The sequence below is a fragment of the Ascaphus truei genome, chromosome 6 (genome assembly GCF_040206685.1).
Source record: "Ascaphus truei isolate aAscTru1 chromosome 6, aAscTru1.hap1, whole genome shotgun sequence".
NCBI classification, from domain to species: Eukaryota; Metazoa; Chordata; class Amphibia; order Anura; family Ascaphidae; genus Ascaphus; species Ascaphus truei.
The window spans coordinates 44861645-44886689 of NC_134488.1; the positions used below are offsets into that span (position 1 = coordinate 44861645).

At 43.6% G+C, this 25045-nt stretch overlaps 1 protein-coding gene across 1 annotated transcript; it reads left to right on the plus strand.

The window, feature by feature from the left end:
- The first annotated feature begins 1767 nt into the window (after nucleotides 1-1767).
- LOC142496459 (indolethylamine N-methyltransferase-like) lies at nucleotides 1768-24525 on the plus strand. The gene is made up of 4 exons (XM_075603154.1): nucleotides 1768-1848; nucleotides 3334-3545; nucleotides 10031-10238; nucleotides 23146-24525. Exons 2-4 carry the CDS (start codon nucleotides 3398-3400, stop codon nucleotides 23573-23575), a joined length of 786 nt encoding a protein of 261 aa, XP_075459269.1. The 5' UTR covers nucleotides 1768-1848; nucleotides 3334-3397; the 3' UTR covers nucleotides 23576-24525.
- Nucleotides 24526-25045: the final 520 nt, after the last annotated feature.

Below are 25045 nucleotides of genomic sequence, written 5' to 3' on the forward strand. Positions count from 1 at the left end.
CCGCAATGTGCGCACGCATTCCTGATCACTCGCTCCCCTCCATGGCACCCGCGTCCCCCAGCGTGCCTCTATTCCCCCAGCCTCCACATTACCTTGCTCCTCCGCCTCTCTGTCCCTCTCGCCTTCATTGCCAAGCGCCCCCGCGGCGCTGCGTCCCTCACGCTCTGTGACACGTGCGGTGCACGCGCATAGTACCCTTACAGAGGGCGTGAGCACCTGTTCCAGTTATCTGCAGTCCCTAAACTCTAGCTCCGCCCCCCGTGGCTTACAAGCCATATCTCTTAATTATTTCCCTGTCTCCTCCCCTGCTCTATCAGACCTTTCCCTGCAAACTCTAACTCAACCCTCTGCTCCTCCTCTCTTCCCTATTGGTTCCCCTTCCTTTATAACCCCCCTCTGTCCTCTTACTCATTGCTCTGCATAGCTTTCCTGTAGCTCCTGTGTGTGCAGTGTCTATGCCAAGCTCCCTTGTTTGTTTCAGCGCTGGTTCCTGTCCCTGCCCCTGTTTGGATTCCCTTGACTTGAACTTGTGTACTGCTTTGGACTTGACTACTCTGCTTTCTCATGCCCTTGAACCTTGGCTTACGGACTTCACTACGCTGCTTTCTCCAACCCTTGAACATTGGCTTACGGACATCACATTACTCTCCGATCCCTGGCACCCCGGACTCTGCAAAGATACATTAACCCTTTCTTACCAGGCCCGGCAACGCATTACCACACTCCGGGCACGCCCTCACTGCTGTGGGTGCGTGTTATACCCTTACCCACCTCAGTACTGGGGACTGGCCAGGTCTGCGGGCATACAGGCGTTACATCCAGTTACTTGGTGCTTTAGGATTATCAACTCAATACAGTTGGTATGGAAATCATTTTAGGAAGTGTGCGAGATGAGAACAATTTAAATTTAGTTTGCAAAGCCATTAGCATATCTCCCAGGGTACCTCAGGTGCTCTCCTCTAACCAAAAGGCCCAACCATAGCATGTATGCAAAAACTAAATAAAATGTTAAAAGATGGATTTGAACCCCACTATGACCACATTTTATAGCATCCCAAAGGTACACAAAAATGCAGTCAAACCACCTGGGTGCCCTATCTCAGGAAAAGGTAAATAACAGAAAATGTGAGTAAGTATATTGAACAAGTGCTAAGACATTTTGTGACATCTTAGACATCCTACGTTAGAGAGACTAAAGGCATCCTAATGGAATTACAATACACAAAGTTGCACTTCTTGTTATCCTAGGTTTGGAATCACTATACACCAGCATTGAGCACAATACAGGACTTCAGTCTGCTAGACAAAAAGTCTTCATCACAAAGCACACGTCCAGTTAATCTACTGTATCTCAAATATTTTTGGCCAAGCTAAACCTTCCAATAATTAGCCCTTGAATCTGATCTATCACCATGAAGCAGGGGGTGAGGAGGGAGTGGGGAAACGGAAAGGTTAATTATTTTAGTAATATCTCCCAGTATCCCAAGGTTTAATGAGTAAGTGAACAGCTGATTGTCAGAAGCAGAAGCTTTAATATGTTTGGCAAATATAACATTCATGATTGAAATCATTCCACAAACACATCATGTATCACATGTTTGTTTGTTATACTCTGTGTCCTGTCATCCATCCACTGAGCAGGAACCTATTTAATTCAAATATGGTAACAACGAGGAGTGGTGGATACAATGTAACAGCCATGACACCTCACTTGATATGCAGGTGCTTAAATAAATACATGTTAAGTGACATAAGGCAAGAATACAATCACAACTCAAGAGCTAAGCAACTTAAATACAGAGGTCCACATCTAAACAGAACCCGGGAATCCAGAAGACAGTAAAAGTGGTAAGTATACTACACTGGATGGAATTTATGCCATCTGGTAGACACGCGAAGCATTGCAGCCTATTAAATCCTAATCATTATCATTTAACAGTTCAGCCGCCCGTCAGCCAGGCATGAACCCAGGCTGGGAAGGCAAACGCAACGGGGCTTGTCAGAGGTGAGGAGCGGCGCATTCCAGGTATCTGCCAGGTACATACTGGGTATTTGCTCGAATAAAGTGTGTCGGTGCAGTACGTGTAAGTGTGCATAGCTATGGAGTATCTCTAATAACCAGTGAAAGTTATGTTGCTCCATTTTGGGTTTCCCTTAGAGAAATAACTGAACATATGTAATACCTTCTGCTGTGGTTTTCCTAATCTGCTGTATTCTGTATGGTTTATCCCAATAAGAAATGTCACTGTTCTTACTGTATGTTTGTCTATTACTCGTCTGTTGTGAGGTTTCTTATCTAAATCTTTTGCAATTTTTTACTTTGCTCACTTTCCTTTTTCTTATTTTATTATAACTCTCATTTTAGAGATTTATATTGGATTGTTTGTCCATTTTGTGCTTCTTTCATTTATAATACAACTTTCAGGTATAATTCATGTGATTGTTACTTTAATCCTGGTTCCTGGTTCATGTAGAGAAGTCAGTAAGTTTGGTAAAGTCACATAGCACAAAATATTTGTCATGAGAAGTCTCACGTTAGCATTTAATAATTGTAATATTTGCTAATTTTATTTTCTTTATATTTTTGTCTCCCGCTTGACTGAAAAAAGTCTGTGGCACAAAATATCCTCCAGTTCCCCTCATATGCTTGATATATATATATATATATATATATATATATATATATATATATATATATATATATATATATATTCTGCAACCCAACATAACATTGGTATTACCTACAACTGCAGTGCTGTCTTAATTTTGCACAACTACAGCTGGCCTAATACGTTCACTCCATCTTATCACAATGTGAGGATAAAAAAATTAAAAACATCTTGGTTGTTAATGCTATACGATGATGAAAGTTATTGATTAAATGTAGGTTAGTTTACAAGACCTAATAGAGAAAGAGACATATTTTACATTTAACACTAGTTCCCCTTTGGACACAATAGACATTCCAACATATCATAAATAAATTGAATCTAAAATAAGTATTGCTTGTCACCAACATGTTCTCACGATGCACAGTGGTTAGCAAACAGTGGTCACCCTGCTAATCTTTATTTAATACTGTGGTTGAAATATCTTTTCTGTGAATTCCTTGTAGATTGTAATCCCTTCATGGGACCAACATTAGGGATCTTCAAAGATGAAATAGAATAATTTACTCTACAGTATGATTGAACAACCTAAATATCAGTCCCTTTAAAGTTTTCACAACTTACAACAAAACTAAATTTCTTCAGACTCTACAAGGCTACGGGAACTTTGAACTACAGCAGGTTCTCTGCAAACTTTGACAATTATATTTTTCATCTCTACCAGGTATTGGACAACACTCAGTTACATCTGCAGCTCAGAGATATCTATAAGAGTGAGGCGACTCATAATGGCATCCACACCCCATAAAGACTATCACGACGAGGAGTTTGATGCTAAAAATCTGATGGAAACATATGTAGGTGCTGATAAGACTGATAGTAAAGAGGAACTGTTGCACTATCCTTTATGTGAACTATTTAAAATATTATCTCCAGGTATGTTTATTATTGAAATAGATTATTTTAATTGTATCAATTACTGTGTGCACCAATGTATATATGTATATTTATATATATATATATATATATATATATATATATATATATATATATATATATATATATATATATATAAAAAGAAAAAAGTAGCGCCAAAAGGTGAATAATTGTGTACCAATAAATGACAATAAATGTAAATATATAGTTAAACTAAAAATAATACCATTAATAGTGTACAGCAAGCAGCATTATACTAGACCAAACATATGGATACACAAGATAACATAAAATATATAAAAGTCCAATGTCCAAACCCTATGTTGAGTCCTGACAAATAGCACCAGAACAAATGTACAGATCCCAGGGGCCCACGGCAGCTCTCACATGGAATAAGTAGCTCCACAGCAGATTCTATAGAAAAAACAAAACAGAGAGCGCACGCCCCATAGTGTAACACTGTAACATTTAATGTTGGGGAAGGGTGGATGGAGGGATTAAAAACACTCACAAGGTAAAGGTATATATTAAGCAATTTGTGATATATAATCACCACCAGGCATGTCCAAACTGCAGCAGGGAGTTCAAGATTCGCTGGAATAGGTCACTCAAACAGCGCTGTCCCTCCAGTTCACTTGAAATCTTCCAACGTCATTTGGTATCAGAGTTGGCCTTGAATTCACTGCATGTGCTCCCCGGCCGTAAAGGAGCACACAACGTGATGACATAGTGTCGTAGGTTACGTCCCTGACGCGTTTCGTCGCAACAAATGCAACTTTATCAAAGGGAATGTCCCTGAACAAGATTAACAGTGTTTAAGTACTGGAGGGTCCCAAGTTTGATTGGTTGATGGACTAAATGAAAGTCCCACCCCTAAATCTGATCGTAGCTAAGGGCTTGTATATTTTAATTTACCCAAAGCAGTTCAAGTTAACTATTTGTTATATAAATTGTTCTAAAGGTATAAATGATTCATGGGATTAATAGACTCTCCAGTAACATAACAGTGCTATGACATAAGATAATGATATATATACACACACTGCCTCAAATGAGTATAGCATACACTATATAGTTGATGAAATACCAAAATATAGGGAAGAGATATATAAAAAATTTATGTAAAATATATGTAAAAATTTTATACAATACAAAACAACTTAAAAATATATAATGTGTTTCACTATTTAGTGCAAATTGCATAAGCAACAATTTTATTCCACTTACTTAAAAACCTTTTAACTTCTATTTTAGTTAATCAAATATATCTTTATAAAAAATCTTATATTAAACAATTAGATAATATATTATCCTAGGACAATAGTTAAGTATATATATATATATATAGAAATATAGAGGACCAAACTCTCAATTCTAATTATACTAGTGTGATAACACGCAAACCACAGTAAATGAAAATTTAAAAATTGTAAAAAATGAAATCTAAAATGTCCACACAATTTTGTGAGGGAAGGAAGAAGGGGGGGGGGGGTAAGGGGGGGGAGATAAGGGAGGGGACGAAGGGGGGGGAAGAAGGGGGGGAAGGGGGGGGAAGGGGGAAGAGGGGAAATGGGAAGGGGGAGGAGGGAGGGGGAATGAGGGGGGAAGGGAGGGAGAGGGGGGGAATAGGCTATTTTGGATGGATTGGGTGAAAAGAGGGGGTTGGCTAAAAGAAGCAGCAGAGATTAACTCAGAGAAATTACACCCAAAATGTAAAGGCAGACCTATACCAGAGTACTGGTATCTAAACATTCATTTAGACCACCGGGGGTGAGTGTCCCCAACCGGTGTATCCAAAAGGTCTCCCTTCTACAAAGTGTTTTAAAGCGGTCCCCTCCTGTTTCACTAAGAGGAATGTGTTCAATACCCATAATTTTTAAGGATTCTGGATCCTTATTGTGTTTGTTAGAAAAATGTCTTGGTAAACTATGGGTACTGACACCATTTATCACATTCCTCCTGTGCTCCAGGAATCTAGTACTAAGGGGCCGAGTGGTGCGACCTACATATTGGAGGCCGCATCCGCATTGTATTAAATAAACGACAAATGTACTGAGGCAATTGATATTGCCCATCACATTATGTCGTTCATCTTTGTGAAGGTAGGCAAACTCCATATTGGTAATAAGATGTTTGCACGTGATGCAACGGCCCCTGCCACATCTGTGATTGCCAATAAGGTTCACTGAGGTGGCACCGGCAGCCGCAACCGTAGGTTTAAGTTTGCTTGGAGCTAGAATGTTTTTGATGTTTTTAGCTTTCCTATATACAATGGGGATCTTCTCAGGAATAATTTTCCCCAAATGGGGATCACATTTCAAAATACCCCAATGGGTATTTAATATGCCCTGTATGGATCTGTTGGATTGGTTAAAAGTCGTAATAAACCTAGAAACCCCATCTATTTGTAGTGATCCATTTCTTGGAGTATTATATCATGTATTTTTATTTTTGATAATACACTTTTTAAGTAATGATGACCTGTCAGATAACATCACCTTGTTGAGAGAGTCAGATACCAGGTCAGGATTATAACCCTTCAGCAGAAACTTTTCACTCAGTACTTTGGATTGGTGACCAAAGTCACTGTCCCTGGAACAGTTCCTTTTGAGACGATGAAACTGTCCCAGGGGGATGCTTTTAAGCCACTGTGCATGATTGTTGCGACGAAACGCGTCAGGGACGTAACCTACGACACTACGTCATCACGTTGTGTGCTCCTTTACGGCCGGGGAGCACATGCAGTGAATTCAAGGCCAACTCTGATACCAAATGACTTTGGAAGATTTCAAGTGAACCAGAGGGACAGCGCTGTTTGAGTGACCTATTCCAGCGAATCTTGGACTCCCTGCTGCAGTTTGGACATGCCTGGTGGTGATTATATATCACAAATTGCTTAATATATACCTTTACCTTGTGAGTGTTTTTAATCCCTCCATCCACCCTTCCCCAACATTAAATGTTACAGTGTTACACTATGGGGCGTGCGCTCTCTGTTTTGTTTTATATATATATATATATAAAACATAATACTGAGTTAAGTTATGGTGAGTAAAAAAAGTGACAAAAACCCTCCACAGGAAAGCAAATATGCAAATATAACTGTATGCTCATCTGCATGTCTTAGGCAGGTTGCAGACCTTTGCATATATTTATATATTTATATATATATATATATATATATATATATATATATATATATGTATGGGACAGATCTGTTTTTTGATGTGCCGGCCACTCACATTCGTGCACCAATGTAAAAATTATTTAGAATAATTTCATATAAACATTTTTTTGGACCAATGTTTCTGGTCATGTAGGGAAATGTCATAGGTCAAAACATTTAAAAACATAAAATATCTTATATGGTGTCCCCTATCCAAATGGGGAAATCAGCCATGGGTAGAAAGACCATTGAGGGAATTAATGATATCCTAATTAGTTGAGGCGTTAAACACTCTGTGCTGTGTCTCGGCTGGTTCAGGTAGTGACAGAATATTAAGTAATCTTCACAAAATGTAGCAATTCTAAATATTCCAATATTGTAGTTAAATCTGATAACATATCACATGTCATTATTGTAAAACACAGCAACATATTTGCACATGGGACCCCAGTAAAATAGGACTCTGGCTCTCGTTCTCCAGCAGAACCCATATTTCAGGGTCAGGGTGGGACTAACATCACCTTTGATTATCTAAGACAAGCATGTCAAACTCAAAGGCCAACACGGGCCAAATAAACAAGGTTTAAGTTTAGGTGGGCCGCAAAAAAACAAAAACGTCAATTTTCATAGAAACGTAGGTTTATTTCGAAAAGAGCAGTATAAAAAAAAAGAACAAGAACAACGATAAAATTAATGTTTTCTTCCTGACACTTGGCATCTCTGACTCTCCCTCTCTGACTCTGACTCTCCCTCTCTGACTCTGACTCTCCCTCTCTCTCTCTGACTCTCCCTCTCTGACTCTCCCTCTCTGACTCTGACTCTCCCTCTCTGACTCTCCCTCTCTGACTCTGACTCTCCCTCTCTGACTCTGACTCTCCCTCTCTGACTCTGACTCTCCCTCTCTGACTCTGACTCTCCCTCCCTGACTCTCCCTCTCTCTGACTCTCCCTCTCTCTGACTCTCCCTCTCTCTGACTCTCCCTCTCTCTGACTCTCCCTCTCTCTGACTCTCCCTCTCTCTGACTCAACCTCTCTCTGGCTCTCCCTCCCTCTGACTCTCCCTCCCTCTGACTCTCCCTCCCTCTGACTCTCCCTCCCTATCTCTCTCTGACTCTCTCCCTCTCTCTCCCTCTCTCTCTCTCTGACTCTCTTTGACTCTCTCTCTCTCTCTCTGACTCTATCTCTCCCCCTCTCTCCCCCTCTCCAACACACACACTCTCCCCCTCTCCGACACACACACTCTCCCCCTCTCTGACACACACTCTCCCCCTATCCGACACACACACACTCTCCCCCTCTCCGATACACACACACTCTCTCTCTCTCCGACACACACACACTCTCTCTCTCTCCGACACACACACACTGTCTCTTCTCTCCGACACACTCTCTCTCTCTCCGACACACACACTCTCTCTTTCCGACACACACACGCTCTCTCTCTCCGACACACACACGCTCTCTCTCTCCGACACACACACACGCTCTCCGACACACACACACTCTCTCTCTCTCCGACACACACACTCTCTCTCTCCGACACACACACACTCTCTCTCTCTCTGAAACACACACACACACTCTCTCTCCGACACACACACTCTCTCTCTCTCCGACACACACACACTCTCTCTGCGACACACACACACTCTCTCTCTCTCTCTCCGGCACACACACTCTCTCTCTCTCCGACACACACACTCTCTCTCTCTCTCTCTCTCTCTCCGACACACACACACACACTCTCTCTCTCTCTGACACACACACACTCTCTCTCTCTCCGACACACACACACACTCTCTCTCTCTCTGACACACACACACTCTATCTCTCTCTGACACTCTCTCTCTCTCTCTCTCTCAGACACACACTCTCTCTCTCTCTCAGACACACTCTCTCTCTCTCAGACACACTCTGGAGATCCGTGCTGGCAGCTCCCTGGACACACACACACACAGACACACACACAGACACACACACAGACAGACACACACAGACAGACACACACAGACAGACACACAGACAGACACACACACACACACACACACACAGACACACACACACACACACACACACACACACAGACACACACACAGACACACACACAGATATACACACACACACACACACACAGATATACACACACACACACACACACACAGATATACACACACAGATATATACACACACACACAGATTATATATACACACACACACAGATATATATATATATATACACACACACACACAGATATATACACAAACACACAGATACATACACACACACACACACACACACACAGATACATACACACACACGCAGATACATACACACACACACAGATACATACACACACACAGATACATACACACACACAGATACACACACAGATACATACACACACACAGATACACACACAGATACACACACACACACACAGACACACACACACACACACAGATACACACACACACAGATACACACACACACAGATACACACACACACACGAGCAGTGGAGAGCAGAGGCAGCGACGGATCTGAGTGACTGTGGGGGAGGGGGGTTGGAAAGGCATGCGATCCGTGCAGGACAGGCAAATGTATAAGTAACTCTTCCCCCCTTCCCCTACCTTCTCCTATCACCCTGGGCAGAAGGGGGCGGGACACCGCGCAGCCACCAGCAGACAGAGGAGCCAGGAGCGGGAAGGCAGACACACACTCTCACCGTGTGCTCTGCACAAAGCGGAAGCCCCGCCCCCGGCTTCCTCTCTGCCTGCAGGCAATCCCCTGCGGCCCGGCCGGCATGAGGGAGGGATATTGGGGAGGGATATCGGAGGGATGGTGGGATGGTGGGGAGGGATAATCACGGTGCCCTTCTAGGCAAGCCGGGGCGCACAGATTGGAAACCACTGGGCTGGGCCGCAAATATGTTAGTTGTGGGCGGGGCCCGTGGGCCGCAAGTTTGACATGCTTGCTCTAAGACGTGTTACGGAGCCATATTTTTTTTAACTAACGCAAGTCACTGCTAATTTAACCTGATGTTAATCTTATGCTAAGTAGTTAAACCACGGCCATTGTATTTGCGTATAATTACCTTTGTGATATGCATTAAACTCAGGGGAAATAATGTTTGTTACTAATTTAGGTTTCCTAACTGTATTTGCCCTGATATTACATAGCTTAGTGCACATGGGCCAGTCTACTTTAGAATACAGGTTCTCATGGCTGACCTTCAGGTTCCTGCTAACACGCATTGTTCATATACTGTACTGCTCTCTCCACTTGCTAGATTGGTGTATAACTGTTTTTCTTTTGCTGCAGGGTGTGTGAGAGGAGACACTCTGATAGATCTCAGCATTGGTACCTCAATTTCTCAGCTGCTGATAGCCAGTGATTACTTCAAAGAGATCATCATGTTAGAATCGTCTGATGTCAGCATAAGAGAAATAGAAAAATGGTTAAAAAAGGAGCCAGGAGCCGTGGATCGCTCTCATGCAGCTATGTTTGTCTGTGAGCTTGAGGGGAAAAGGTAAAGTCTGTGTGTACTGTATGTGTATACATATATATATAACTTTAAATTGATTGCAAGTAAATTAATTGCGCAAGATAATTGTGGCTGTGAGAAAAATCACACATTCTGTAAGTGAGTAAAATATAGAAACATGACACAGTTGAGGTTTTTACCTGATGACATCATCCCATTTTTGTATGTTTTATTATAAAAATTTTGAGAGGGAGATTCCCTAAAATCTCATACTTGGTATCAGATCGTTGTGAGTCCCAGCCAGTGAAGTTTGGGTGTAGCGCTGCTAGTTTTATGTACAGAGACGTTTTTCAGACACAGTCCCTGCCCCATAGAGCTTACAATCTATTTGTTGGTGCCTGAGGCACAGTGAGATCAAGTGACTTGCCCAAGGTTACAAGGAGCCGACACCAGGAATTGATCCAGGTTCCCCTGGTTCAAACTCAGTGCCAGAGTCAGTGTCTTTACTCACTGAGCCGCTCCTTCAGCCCAAGCCACTGTTTCAGCCCAATATAGGCTAGGTACTAGGCACCAATGATAATGGGTTCAAGATTGAGAGTGGATCCCAATGGCTGGAATGGGCAGGACTGGGCAGGACTGGACTGAGTCTGGATCATGACCATAGACAGGGGCTGGGCGGAGCAGTTTCAGGGTAAGATCAATAGCGTAGTCAAACAAACTGGGGTCAGGGCAGGCAGAAATCAGGAATTAGGGCAAAAGGCTGGGGTCAGACAGGTCATATGGATAACACAGGACTGCTGGATACAAAGGCAAATTGTAGGAGCTTGTTTATACTGTATAGAAAGTCAGGGGTGTATCAATGAGTCTGAAACTCAATAGGCTTTCAGAGCAGAAGTAGTAGTATTAGCAGCAGCTCAAACATACACTGAGATAGTGGACCATGAACAGTAGAGGTCACAGGTTCATGTCCCACTGGGCCTGACAGAATGGAACAAACTTCTGGAGAGGTCTGTTACTTCACATTCCTCCTCCCCAATCAGCAGGGGAAATATACACAGCAGTGTGCAATTTGCAGGCTCAATGACATCAGATTAAGCAGCCAGCCGTATGGCGTTCCCCTCTAGGTAGGAGTGTAATGTACAGTAGCAAGGCCTTCAGTGCAGGAGGAGGGAGACAGAGAAGCAGAGTCCTTGACAAACCCTTTTATAGTGCTCTTGTCCTGCATTCTGTTCACATATGACCCAAATAGCCCTGACAAATGAATCCAGCATTATGAATATCTGGACCTTAGGGAATTCCCAGAGTCAGCTGGAGGATTCCCTCCCAGGATTACCTACAGAAACAGGGATGTGAGGTCACAAGCACAGGGAAGGATAATGTCTTAAATAATCATATTTTCTATAGAAACTATTCAGAATAGGACACAGTACAGGCACATGTACTCTGAACATGGGAATACAAAGAAATATACTGTGGCTTTATGGTCTGTTTTCGCTTTCAAGTGTAATCCTCCTTACCCGGCTCTAAAGGATGTGACATCAGTTCTACTATACACATTGGCAGTGCTCAGTCTCTCAGGCCTTTGCAGGGTGCTGGGTAAGTGCAGGCTGGGCGTTGATGCTTGGATCTAACAAGGATGGGCGCCAGGAACTTTTGTAAACAAATGCAGTACGTGCTTTATTCAGTCGTAAATAATACTTCACAGAAACTAATATTCTGGTTTTAGACAAAATCATGTGGCAAACATCATTCTGGCTTTCATACCCTGGTAGCTCTCACTCCTATGCTGTGGAGGTGCTTAGACTTGTTACCCGTAGTAAGGGTTAAACAGGCAGTATCAGAGTTAGTAATACCCCATATCGAATGGAACTCTAAGGGATACACTTCGTAATCCTGGATTAGTAACACTCTACTATATACTGCATTCTTCTTCCATACCTATTTGATCAGGAGATTGCACGAGGAACCTTTTGTTGGCCGGTCTAGACATGCTTCAGAGTTAATATACCGAGAACTACTATATAGAGCATAAGAGAAATAGAAAAATGGTTAAAACCAGGAGCCGTGGATCGCTCTCATGCAGCTATGTTTGTCTGTGAGCTTGAGGGGAAAAGGTCAAGAGTATGTGTGTGTGTGCGTGTGTGTGTTTCCGTTTCCATCCACCAGCCTCAGTAAATGTGAAACTGGGGAATTGATCATTTTACATTCTCTCTCTCCCCCCATCCCTCCATTCTCTCTCCCCCATCCCTCCATTCTCTCTCACCCATCCCTCAATTCTCCCTCTCCCCCCTCCTTTCTCTCTCTCCCCCATCCCTCCATTCTCTCTCTCCCCCAATCCCTCCATTCTCTCTATACTCTCCATCCTTCCATTCCCTCTTTCCCCCATCCATCCATTCTCTCTCTCCCCCCATCCCTCCATTCTCTCTCTCACCCCATTCCTCCATTCTCTCTCTCCCCCCCATCCCTCCACTCTCTCTCCCCCCATCCCTCCATTCTCTCTCTCTCCCCATCCCTCTATTCTCGTTCCCCCATCCCTCTATTCTCGTTTCCCCCATCCCTTCATTCTCCCCCCCCATCCCTCCATTCTCCCTCCATCCCTCCATTCTCCCCCCATCCCTCCATTCCCATTCTCCCCATCCCTCCATTCTCGTTCTCCCCATCTGTCTCTCTCCCAATTCTGTGTCTGTCTCTCTCCCAATTATCTCTCTCTCTCTCCCCCCCCCATTCTGTCTCTCTCTCTCTCTCCCCCATTCTATCTCTCTCTCTCTTTCTCCCCATTTTGTGTCTCTCTCACTCTCACTCTCTCTCCATGCTGTCTCTCTCTCCCCATGCCGTGTGTCTCTCTCTCTCCCCATGCTGTGTCTCTCTCCCCATGATGTGTCTCTCTTCCCATGCTGTGTCTCTCTCTCTCCCCCCATGCTGCCCCTCCATCTCTCTCCCCATGCTGTGTGTGTCTCTCTCCCCATGATGTGTGTCTCTCTCTTCCCATGATGTGTCTCTCTCTCCCCATGCTGTCTCTATCTCCCCATGCTGTCTCTATCTCCCCATGCTGTCTCTCTCCCCCCATGCTGTCCCTCTCTCTATCTCTCCCCATGCTGTGTCTCTCTCTATCTCTCTCTCCCCCATGCTGTGTGCCTCTCTCTCTCGCCCCACATGCTGTCTCTCGCATGTGTGTCTCTTTCTCTCCATGCTGTCTCTCTCTATCTCCCCCCCATGCTGTCTCTCTCTCTCCCCATGCTGTGTCTCTCTCTCCCTATGCTCTGTCTCTCTCCAAATGCCGTGTGTCTCTCTCTTTCCCCATGCTGTGTCTCTCTCTCTTACTTGTGTGTGTGTGTGTGTTTTCTCTCTCCCCATTCTTCACCCTACCTATCACTATGGTGGAGCATGGGTGAGGGTGGGAAGCCATCTTGAGCCCTAGCAGCAGACACTGACTCACTTTCGGGTCTCAATGCTGGGGTTCCATGCTCTCCTCCTGCTCTCCTCCCTGCCAGCATTCTCTGCTCTCTGCGGCCCCCCTCTGCTCTCCTCCTGCTCTCCTCCTGCTCTCCTCTCTGACAATATTCTCTGCTCTCTGCTGCACCCACTGCTCTCCTCCTGCTCTCCTCTCTGCCCGCATTATCTGCTCTCTGCTGCCCCCCTGCTCTCCTCCTGCTCTCCTCCCTGTCACCATTCTCTGTTCTGTGATGCCCCCTGCTCTCCTCTCTTCCAGCATTCTCTGCTCTCTGCTGCCCCCCTGCTCTGATGGTCAAAACCGGGAAACTCAGAAAAACGGGGACATGTTAAAGAATGTCTGGTAGCCGGGACAGGCATTAAAAAACGGGGACTGTCTCGGCTAAACCAGGACATCTGTTCACCCTAGGCCTTAACAAACTCTTCAGTGGTTTATTGTTCAACATCGAAAACACAGTATTGAATACCCACACTGTAGGGCTATTTCTTGTAGCTTCGATGTTATCACCATGGTCTGACATTTGTGTTATCATGGTATTCAGAAAGAATTATCGCAAGTCAGAAACCGTGAGGTAGGAAAACACCAATATCGCTTGGGATAGCAGTGTCCTTATCTCAGTCTTTTTCTAAGTTCCACTGCTGCGATCTGCCTGCAGTATGTAAGTGCTGCCTGGAGACATGGAAAAAATGTTATATCTGTGGCGCTCTGCACTATTATATATAAAACAATTAATAATTGGTAATAAAATATATGTAATATAAGGATGTTATACAACCAGTATCCTGGATTTCGCCTGTCCATATAGATGCTCCAAGTGATGTAGGTGAACATGTAAATAAAAAAATCAAATCATAGCATAATACTGCAAACAAACAAACAAGCAACATACAACACTAGACAAACGCTGAGAACAACAGGTGACAAATTACAAAAACATTTCATTATGACACATCATTAATATCTTTAAAAATACACATAAAATACATATATTAGGGTTCTAGCAAGACACTCCAACTCAGGTGGGGGTACCTGCTTACCGAAGGCAAGAAGGTATCAGGCGTTGGATAGGTTAAAGAGTATACCCTCTTATGGAAAGCTGCTACCGTTGCTGACAGCTGGGCGCAGACGAGTAGTTCTCCTGTGTGGCAGGGACTGGCTTCCCCAGCCCGCAGCGTCTGCCTCCGTCCGCAATCAGTCCACACAGAAGGGAAGAAAAATGAATATATTAAAACTACAAAATACTAAAAAGAAATGCTAAAAAGAAAAAGAAAAATTAGAACACATGTGATTAATATATGAGATATAGTGATTTTTTTGTAGTTTTAATATATTCATTTTTCTTCCCTACTATATCATCATCTCACTGATTATTAGAATTTACAATTATACACACACACACTCTCACATACATCACCTTATTAGATATTATGCGTCACATATCACGTAGTTACACGTCAGACTTGCTGTAAGTATATCACTATACATAGTCTATGACAACCGTGTTATTGAAATTATCACCAGTTAATTTCCACCAGACTTATCATTATCAGTCATAGTATGTTAGGGTCACGTTCTACTCAACATATTTCTCGCTCATTCCATGTTCTGGCTTTTTATAGATATGACCAGTAGGGTCATTTATTGTTATTTATCGCCCTGTATTACTTAATTATTTCATGTTAATACATATATATTGCTAACATGTTGATGTAAAGGTTTATGAATATTATCATTTATACTTTTGCATTATTTAATATTGCATTATTCATTATGCCATTATATCTCATTCATTGTATTTTGTCTTTTGTTTATTGTTTTTATTCTTCCTTTTTTTGTCATGTATCTTGTGTGTTGCCATGTATCGTCAAACGCTGAGTGTCCCAGTCCATCCACCTGCGCATGACCAATCTTGCAATTGCGCACTGTTTCTTTAAACTGGAACTACATATACCGGGACTCACAGGGACTATTTTTTATCACATTTTACCCCTGAGGGAAGAAAGCAGGACTTTCGAAACGTGTAGGGTGGTTCTATGTGGTCCTTCCTTCTCGGGTGTGATTGCTGTCCCCCTTGGAGCTGTTAGCTGCTATCTGCGGGCTGCCATTTGTTGGTGTATGAATCTCCTGCATTTCAAAATCACATCGTTTGGCGCTGTCGGGACAGGAAGCATCTATGGCTGCCATTCCACAGCCACCACCGCGTGTGGACAGTGCTGATTGCGGACGGAGGCAGACGCCGCTGGCTGGGGAAGCCTGTCCCTGCCACACAGGAGAACTACTCGTCTGAGCCCAGGTGTCAGCAACGGTAGCAGCTTTCCATAAGAGGGTATACTCTTTAACCTATCCAACGCCTGATACCTTCTTGCCTTCGGTAAGCAGGTACCCCCACCTGAGTTGGAGTGTCTTGCTAGAACCCTAATATATGTATTTTATGTGTATTTTTAAAGATATTAATGATGTGTCATAATGAAATGTTTTTGTAATTTGTCACCTGTTGTTCTCAGCGTTTGTCTAGTGTTGTATGTTGCTTGTTTGTTTGTTTGCAGTATTATGCTATGATTTGATTTTTTTATTTACATGTTCACCTACATCACTTGGAGCATCTATATGGACGGGCGAAATCCATGATACTGGTTGTATAACATCCTTATATTACATATATTTTATTACCAATTATTAATTGTTTTATATATAATAGTGCAGAGCGCCACAGATATAACATTTTTTCCATTTCTATTGCCTGAAGAGGGGTCAGGGTTATATCGCAGGCAGCCAGCCTATTTGTGGGATATAGCGCTACCTATTTGTTTTCCACAGCTGCCCGGAGATAGCTGCATCTCCCTGCACAGCTCTTACAGGCGATCTCCCTGCACAGAGAGAGCTGCATCTCCCTGCACAGCTTTTACAGGCGATCACCCTGCACAGAGAGAGCTGCATCTCCCTGCACAGCTCTTACAGGCAATCTCCCTGCACAGAGAGAGCTGCATCTCCCTGCACAGCTTTTACAGGCGATCACCCTGAACAGAGAGAGAGCTGCATCTCCCTGCACAGCTCTTACAGGCGATCTCCCTGCACAGAGAGAGCTGCATCTCCCTGCACAGCTTTTACAGGCGATCACCCTGAACAGAGAGAGCTGCATCTCATTGCACAACTCTTACAGGCGATCTCCCTGCACAGAGAGCGCCATCTCCCTGCACAGTTCTTACAGACGATCACCCTGCACAGAGAGAGCTGTGTCTCCCTGCACAGAGAGAGCTGTGTCTGTCTGCACAGCTCATAGGGGCGATCTCCCTGCACAGCTCTTACAGGCGATCGTACGGTTTTTATTTGATTTTAATAAGACAGTATTGGGATCTCTGGAGCTGAAACGCATTCATTTCAGCCTCGGGGATCCCTTGCTTCCTGTCTAACAAGCCCCAGTTTGGGGAGCAGGTATCTCCCTGCATTGTTTAAATCAAATAAAAACAACTTAATTACCTTAGAGGCTAGCTAATTAGAGTACCTGGTTTGTTGGGGTAGAGGAGGTGGATGAAGGGAGTTGTTGCCACAGGATGGTTAGGCCTACCATGAAGGTTGCAGGAGGTATAACCCCTTAATTACCTTAGCGGTAGTATCCCCTAAGGTAATGAAGGATTACCTTAGCAGTAGTACCCGCTAAGGTAATGAAGGGGTTAACCACTCCCAACACCCACACAAGATCCTAACCACCCACTGTCATGGGAGAGGGGGTTTGACACGGTATTAAAGGGGTTACACCCCATTTGGCCACGCCCTGCGCTCACTTGGGAGGCATGGGGTTAACTGGACTGCGGTCCAGTAATGTGTTTTTACCCTGCTTCAGCACCCAAATGTGTATTCCCCTGTACATATGTATTGTTCCCTTTCCAGTGTCTGCACCAACACATACACTGGGATCGATGCGGGAGGGAAAAGATTAATAGTTAAGGAGTGATTATAGCCCTTTGTTCCATTTTCCCGCCTTTGCAGTCTCCATTTTGCAGCTCTCCATAGGTCGCCATTGTAGCTCCATACGATCCTATGGGGAAACTGGCGATTTGGGCCCATTTTCATCAGAAGACCTGCAGGTGGTGCCCGAGAGGAGGAGCGGCGGTTCCCCATTGTAAGTCAATGAAGCCATTAATTTCAATGGGGATTCCTCGACGCCGACCTCCAGGAACGGGTTGGCAGCCATCCAAACCGCAGACCGCAGAAGCGGATACAATATCTAAAAAAGAGCTTTTGATCACACTAGTTCAAGTTCAAATACAATTGGCATGGGAATCTTAGGTTCTAGGGCACCCAGGAATAAAATTATTTTTGTCCCTAGACCCTGGGAACCCCCACACTCGACCACCACTGTGTCCGAGAATGAAGGACCCCCGTAAAGGGTCGCGCTCGCAACAAGGGTCGCGCCATTGACTCTAATGGGAGCGGAGGTTCCTTTGAATCCTATAGCGGCGCCGGCCTATGCATTTCCTATGGAGGCGCCGGCCATATTGATTCTAATGGAGGAAAGCCGCGTGGCTTTGAAATGGCCATAATTCACACTTACAGACAAAAGGGTTTCCTGAGTAGAAAGAAGTCTGATAGACTTTTAGGCGCCCAAAGGTTAAGGTATGGAGCTGAAACTCCATATAAACAAGTGTAAGCCCAATACCCATTGTTTTTTCGTGATATCTTCATTGGAACCTGTATTGCTGAATGAATTGCCAATCCTGTACCTGATTGCTTCATTGTCCAAGCCTTAAGTAAGTGTCTATTTCTTGTCTGTTATTTGTATCATCTTGTGTGTTCTCCATCTTTAAGAAATAAACTATATTTATTATATCTAAGTCGTGTTCAATTCAACCCAGAGATTTTGGTGTATATTATACTCTGTCACAAGCTACCGTGACACCCACCCCAGGGCAACTACCTCATTCACCCACCCCCTCTTCCCCCAATAAACATTAAAATACAATACTAGCCAATACACCCATTGATTGCCAGTGCGGTTGCCTATGCCCTCAATGGGAGCAAAGATAACCCCAATAGCAATGAATGGGCACCTGAAAACCCACTCCCTCTACCCCCAACAACCCCCTCACCCCCACAAAAAACAAACAGTACAGTACAGATAAATCTCTGTAATCCAGATCTGGATAATAGCGCATTTTACCATTACCCAGCCAGCATATTGTAAATGAAAGTTCTACTTACCCCTGCCAGGATGAAGGCCACCCTCATCCTTATCACAATCCTCCACCTCCTCCATGGACAGCTACATTAAAATAAAAAAAACTAACTACTGGCCACTAACCACTGTAGTAATTAAGGGGTTATAACCCCAACACCGATACCCACCAGGGAGAGCTAACCACCCTCTCTGAGAGCCACCGTGGTCATATATTGCCTCTTACTCCTTACGTTCACTGCAGGACCTCTGTAGCACATTATACTATATCTTATTTTCCTGGTATAGTTGGTTGTCTGGACATAATAATAATAATAATATGTTCTTGTATAGCGCTGCTAGTTTTACATAGCGCTTTACAGAGACATTTTGCAGGCACAGGTCCCTGCCACATAGAGCTTACAATCTATGTTTTTGGTGCACAGGGAGATAAAGTGACTAGTCCAAGGTCACAAGGAGCCGACAACAGGAATTGAACCAGCTCCCTACTTCAAGCTCTCAGTGCAGTCAGTGTCGTTACTCACTGAGCCACACTCCCTCTCCTTATAACTGAGTTTACAATGATACCCTGTTCTAGATAGGAATCTGGTTCCATGATATGTGCCTTTTCTCCAGCCTGCTTGAACCACACTGTATAGCCAGAGTCTGTCATAGTGCAGTGTTGCTACCCTAGCTTAGATCTACTTCTGAAGGTATGCCTTTGCCAGTCAATAGATCCAGTTGTGGATAGGAGGTTTTTCCCTCTGCAAATGCCTTTGTTTTAGAGGTGTGCTTACAGCCTGCATGAGCCTTGCAATATAGCCACAGATTATTATCAGTTGCTTTCACAGTGATTATTAGTATACTACTGTTTGTAGCTTTACTACTCAGTATTCTTTATTGTATCTGTAGACTACAATATACTATATTATGGTTTATTCCCTTGGCTGTAGGTGCAGCACTTATGAGTATGAGTAGTTTTACCATTAATTGGTTATGCCACAGATCTTTATACCCACATACAGTATTGGGCTGTACTGTGGGTTTCTCTTTTTGCTATAGTTGTATTTCATGTCGGTATAGGGGTTATTCCCACCTGTGATCCAGAGGTCACTTTTTGCGTGTATCTAAGGTGACGCATTCACCTGTATTGATGAGATCCACTGATGGTTAATGTGATGGGAAGGGGTAGCCAGGCTATACAATAAAGTTTAAGCCCATCTGGTTACCCCTGAAAACTGTGTGTCCCTGGCAGCTACATAGCACCATAAGCCAGGGGCCCTGTAATGTAACATGCAAAAGTTAAAGTGACCCCTGCTTTTCCACTTTTCATGTTCCTTTTGTCCCAGAGTCCTGAAACTTCAGGAGTGTAAGATTTAGGTGGGATATTTGGGTGAAAATGTATTTGTTTTGTTTGCAGGAGTTCGGGAGCTGAGTTACTGGTAGTCCCCTAATTCTCCCCGGTGTGCAGGCACTATTTGGTATACGCAAGGAGAATTACGAGGAGTCCCACACATACTGTATATAAGGTTTCATAAGAGATATGGATTGATTAAGATTGTGTATTGTGTTTTATACATTATGTATTAATGTCTATACAGCCAGATGTGGATTAGCATTCCAATGCAACCAGCCCAAGTAATGAATTACCTGTGTTAATTGCAAAGGCACGCAGGTTTGTGGCACATGGTGAGGGGGAAGGGCTGTTGACTTGTTATCTTCAGAGAGAACCTTTGTTTTACCTAGACCCAGAGGTGCCGGGACCACCGAGGTTATACGGATAGCGAGGAAAATGGTTGCTGGGTTTCATACTCATAGGCACGATTCTCATTGGCTGCACTATCACAATCTGTGCTCTATTTGGCTGCCAGCCCCTTCAATGTAATATATAGGCAGTAAGCCCTATATAAGGGAAAGCAGTGAAGCAGATAAGTATTTTTTGTTGGAGATTTGAAGAGACAAGGAGAGAGAGAGGCTATGTGAGCCTTGTGAGCCTGCTGGAGCTGCTGGCAGACTATTCAAAGGTGCTTCTGGGGGAAAGAGCTACACACCAGCAGAGAAGTACTGGAGAAGCCCAGACAGCAGGGAAAGTTAGAATCTTATGGAGGCTTGAACCAGAAGGATCAGGGTAAGACTTTTGCTAAAGCAGGCGCCCTACACCTAGTGAAGTATGTAAACACAACTGTGTATTAAATAAGGGATAATTATACTGCGTACATCAGATAAGATATAACAAGCATTTGGTGTATAAACACTGGTTACCACTCGGCGACAGCTGGTGTGGAAGTCAGATGTTAGCTTCTTTCAGCAGGTATTGTATACAGCAGCTACGGAGCAGGACTCTCATAGGATCATCAAGCGGTCGGCGTCTCCACAGGGGGTTGCCCTTTAGAACAGCTGGGCTCCGCACTACGTGGTGATGCTCAGTGGGTCCACCGATAGTCCTGACTAGACTGGAGCAGCTCGTGAGGTTCCACAATTAGGACTGCTGCACACGGGGTGAGCCTGATGGCTGCAGGAGCAGCCTCCGCGTGTACCGCTACCTCTCCATCACGGGACGCTGCGTGATGACGTCACCTCAGCGACAGTATATCGATCGGCAGGAGTGTATCAGAGTCTCTGAAAAGCCCGAAATTCTCTGAAAGCCAGAGCTGATATTAATGCATGTGAACTCCAGAGCCCGGCTTCAATCCGATGCAGTAAAAATACATGTTTTCTTCAGAGTCACATCACAGATCCCATCTCGCCACCCTTCAGGTGTCGAGATCAAACCTGCGAGTTGCTTGCGAGTTGCAGCTGCGATGTGATGTGAGCTACTTGAATAGACCTCTGTGCCTTTAATGTCAAAACACAAACCATAAAACAAAGCCTACTCCACATTAGTTAGGCTAACTAAACATTTATGGCACTCACTGACAACTGAGTAGCTAGTAACATTTCCAGTTATAACCACTACAAACTATAAAATAAAAAATATATTGTCTTTAATTTGAGGTGCTGTGAAATTTATCCCAAGAGTCTCCAGTCAATCCATCTGGGTACTGCGGCACCTTGCAGAAAGGTAGCCTTGCTTCTTCCATGGGCTGTGGCTCAGGTTCCTGGGTGGGATTCGCAATTGCTCCCAGCAGGCCTGGGGATCCGTACCATCCAGTGTCCAACTGGTTGGAAAAAAGTCTCTCTCTCCTCTGGCAGGTTGTCATTTAAAACCTTTGCAATCAGGAGTTCAGTCTGAATTGGGTGCACCTGTAGACTGCCTCTCAAGAGATGCTAACCTTTCACACCCTGGAAAGCCTGCATAATGCAAACTGCTCACATACAGAGTCCATGAGTATCACAATATATACTGCATGTACTGTATAAAAACAACCTTGCATCAATTGCAAGTAAATAATCTCACAACATAATTATGTTTGTGAGAATAATCCCATATTGTACATGCAAGGTGAGAGAAATATAGAAACTTGATGCAGTTGAGGATTTTAACTGATAACATCCCCTTTTTGTGTTAAATCATAAAATTGAGAGGTAGATCCTCAGAAGGTGGTTTATTTTTTAACATTATGTTATCTCAATTTAACGTATCGATATCGGTAACGCATATCCATAAAAGTGCTTAGTGCCGTGATATCCTGCCATTTTCCTTAAAAATAATGGCTCAATAAATGTTAACGGACCTTAAGCTTACAAATATGCAAATCATATGGTAACGAGCAGTTTACCTAAAACGGAGATCCTCAGATCTCTGTGCATGGGAATGACGCTACGATATTTAGCAACATCCAAAAGCTGCCCCATCTCACATCCAGACTCTGATTATCATTGTTATGTCTTGGAATAGCCTGAAGGCAATGTAATGAGTATAGGATTTACCCTTTCATTGCAAAAAGTTATGTCATACAAATTTGAAGGGGCGCTGAGATGGCACCGAGACATTGGATACATTTAGATATGGATTGAATACCCTTTTTCATGTACCTGCAGTGCTGCATCTCCTTCCCTGGTATTTTGATTTTGGTGAAGTATTTTTTTTAATACTATTAATAACTCGTGCTCTTGCCAACTGGGAGCTAATTGTTTTATATAGATGGTGTGCTTTCTCTCCCCTATTTTTGTAATATATATTAAGGCTGTTAACCCTTTAACTGAAATAATAGTACCCAATGAGGGGGCTGCAAAAGTCTCTCCACATTGTACAGTTTTCCCGCTTAAGTCGGCATCAGGTTGCAAACAGTCACAATAAACATATGATAGTTATAAAAGCGGATGAGTGCTAGAGACGTAATTCTGTAATGTACAGTATGTGTTTTACGTATTTACTGTATCTGAATAAACAATTCATTGTTTTTCAGTGAGGGATGGGAGGAGAAAGAAGAAAAAGTAAGAAGAGCAATCACACGTGTTGTGAAATGTGATTTCACCAAAGCCAACCCATTGGACCCTGTTGTGGTGCCACAAGCAGACGGGCTGATCAGTGTTTGGTACTTGGAAGCTGCTAGCAAAGATCATGACAGTTATCTCAGTAACCTGAAAAAAATGTCATCATTTCTGAAGGTGGGAGGGCATTTGATCCTGTTTGTGTTTCTCAACGTTTCATATTACATGATTGATCAACACAAGTTTTCCATGCTGACCTATGATGAGGAATTTGCAAAGAAAGCTCTTAGAGATACAGGGTTTAATATTAAGAGTTTTGGGAAATACAAAAACAAATTAAGTACTCAAATAATAGACTATGAACATGTTGGGTATTTTGTGGCTTGCAAGGAAAGGGAGGTTTAATTAAGTAATAATCCCAGAAGAACAGGACATTACTTTCCAATAGTGCCCTGGCTGGAAGAGTTGAAGGCCCGAGGCGAAGCTGTGCAATTACTGTATATAGATTTTTATTAAAATAAAATGGTAAATACATTAAAGCACCTCCATATACGCTTACACTGCAGCTATCTATATCCACACACTGCCGCCCCCTCTGTGTGCACACACACACACACTCTGTAGCTACATCCAAACTCTGCTGCTACACACACACACAACACAACAGCACCACGTGCGCTGCAGTTCTACACACACACATACACACACATAACAAACTGCAGCTACACACACAAACTGCAGCCACACACACACACACTGCAGCTACAAACGCACAAAGACACACAAAAACTGCAGCTACACACTGCAGCTACACACATAAAACCTGCAGCTTCACACATACAAACTGCATCTACACACACATACAACACACAAACTGCACCCATACAAACTGCAGCTACACACACACAAACTGCAGCTACACACACATAAAACACACAAACTTCAGCTACACACACATACAACACACAAACTGCAGCTACACACTACTGTAGACAGACAGAAACTGAAGCTACATACACACTGCAGACACATTTACATTACACTCTCTCTCCCTTCTCTCAATTAAGTCTGTCAGCTCTGTTTACGGAGGGAGGGGGAGGAGTCACAGCCTGCTGCTTCTTCCTGACCAATCCCATGCCCTGTCTCAGAGCTGTTCCTTCCTCCTGACCAATCCCTTGGCCTGTCTCAGAGCTGTTCTGAAAACTGGTTGGCTGGAAATAAACACATTGGAAATAAACACTCTGCAAGCAGCAACAATTCTGGGCATTACTGATTGGATAATGCCCAGAATTCTAACCAATCAGAGAGCAGGGATTTGATAATGCCTGGAATTTTACAGCTTTAGCCTATACTTAAGTAATAATCCCAGAAGAACAGGGCATTACTGGCCAATAATGCCCTGGCTGGAAGAGTTGAAGGCCCGAGGCTAAGCCAAGGGACTTTAACCCAGCCAGGGCATTATTGGCCAGTAATGCCCTGTTCTGGGGGATTATTACTATTATTGGCTAAATGTAGGCTTATTTCATAAATAATAGACACTTTTGTATAGTTAAATAGATTTTTTTTATTAAAATAAAATGGTAAATACAGATATCTATATCCCCACACTGCCGCCCCCTCTGTGTACACCCACCCCCACACACACACACACACACACACACACACACACACACACACACACACACACACACACACACACACACACACACACACACACACACACACACACACACACACACACACCACAGCACCTCTACACACACAGCAGCTCTACACACACAAGCACACCACACACACACACACTGGAGCTCTAGACACACAACACAGCACCTCCTCTACACTCACAACACAGCACCTCTACACACACAACACAGC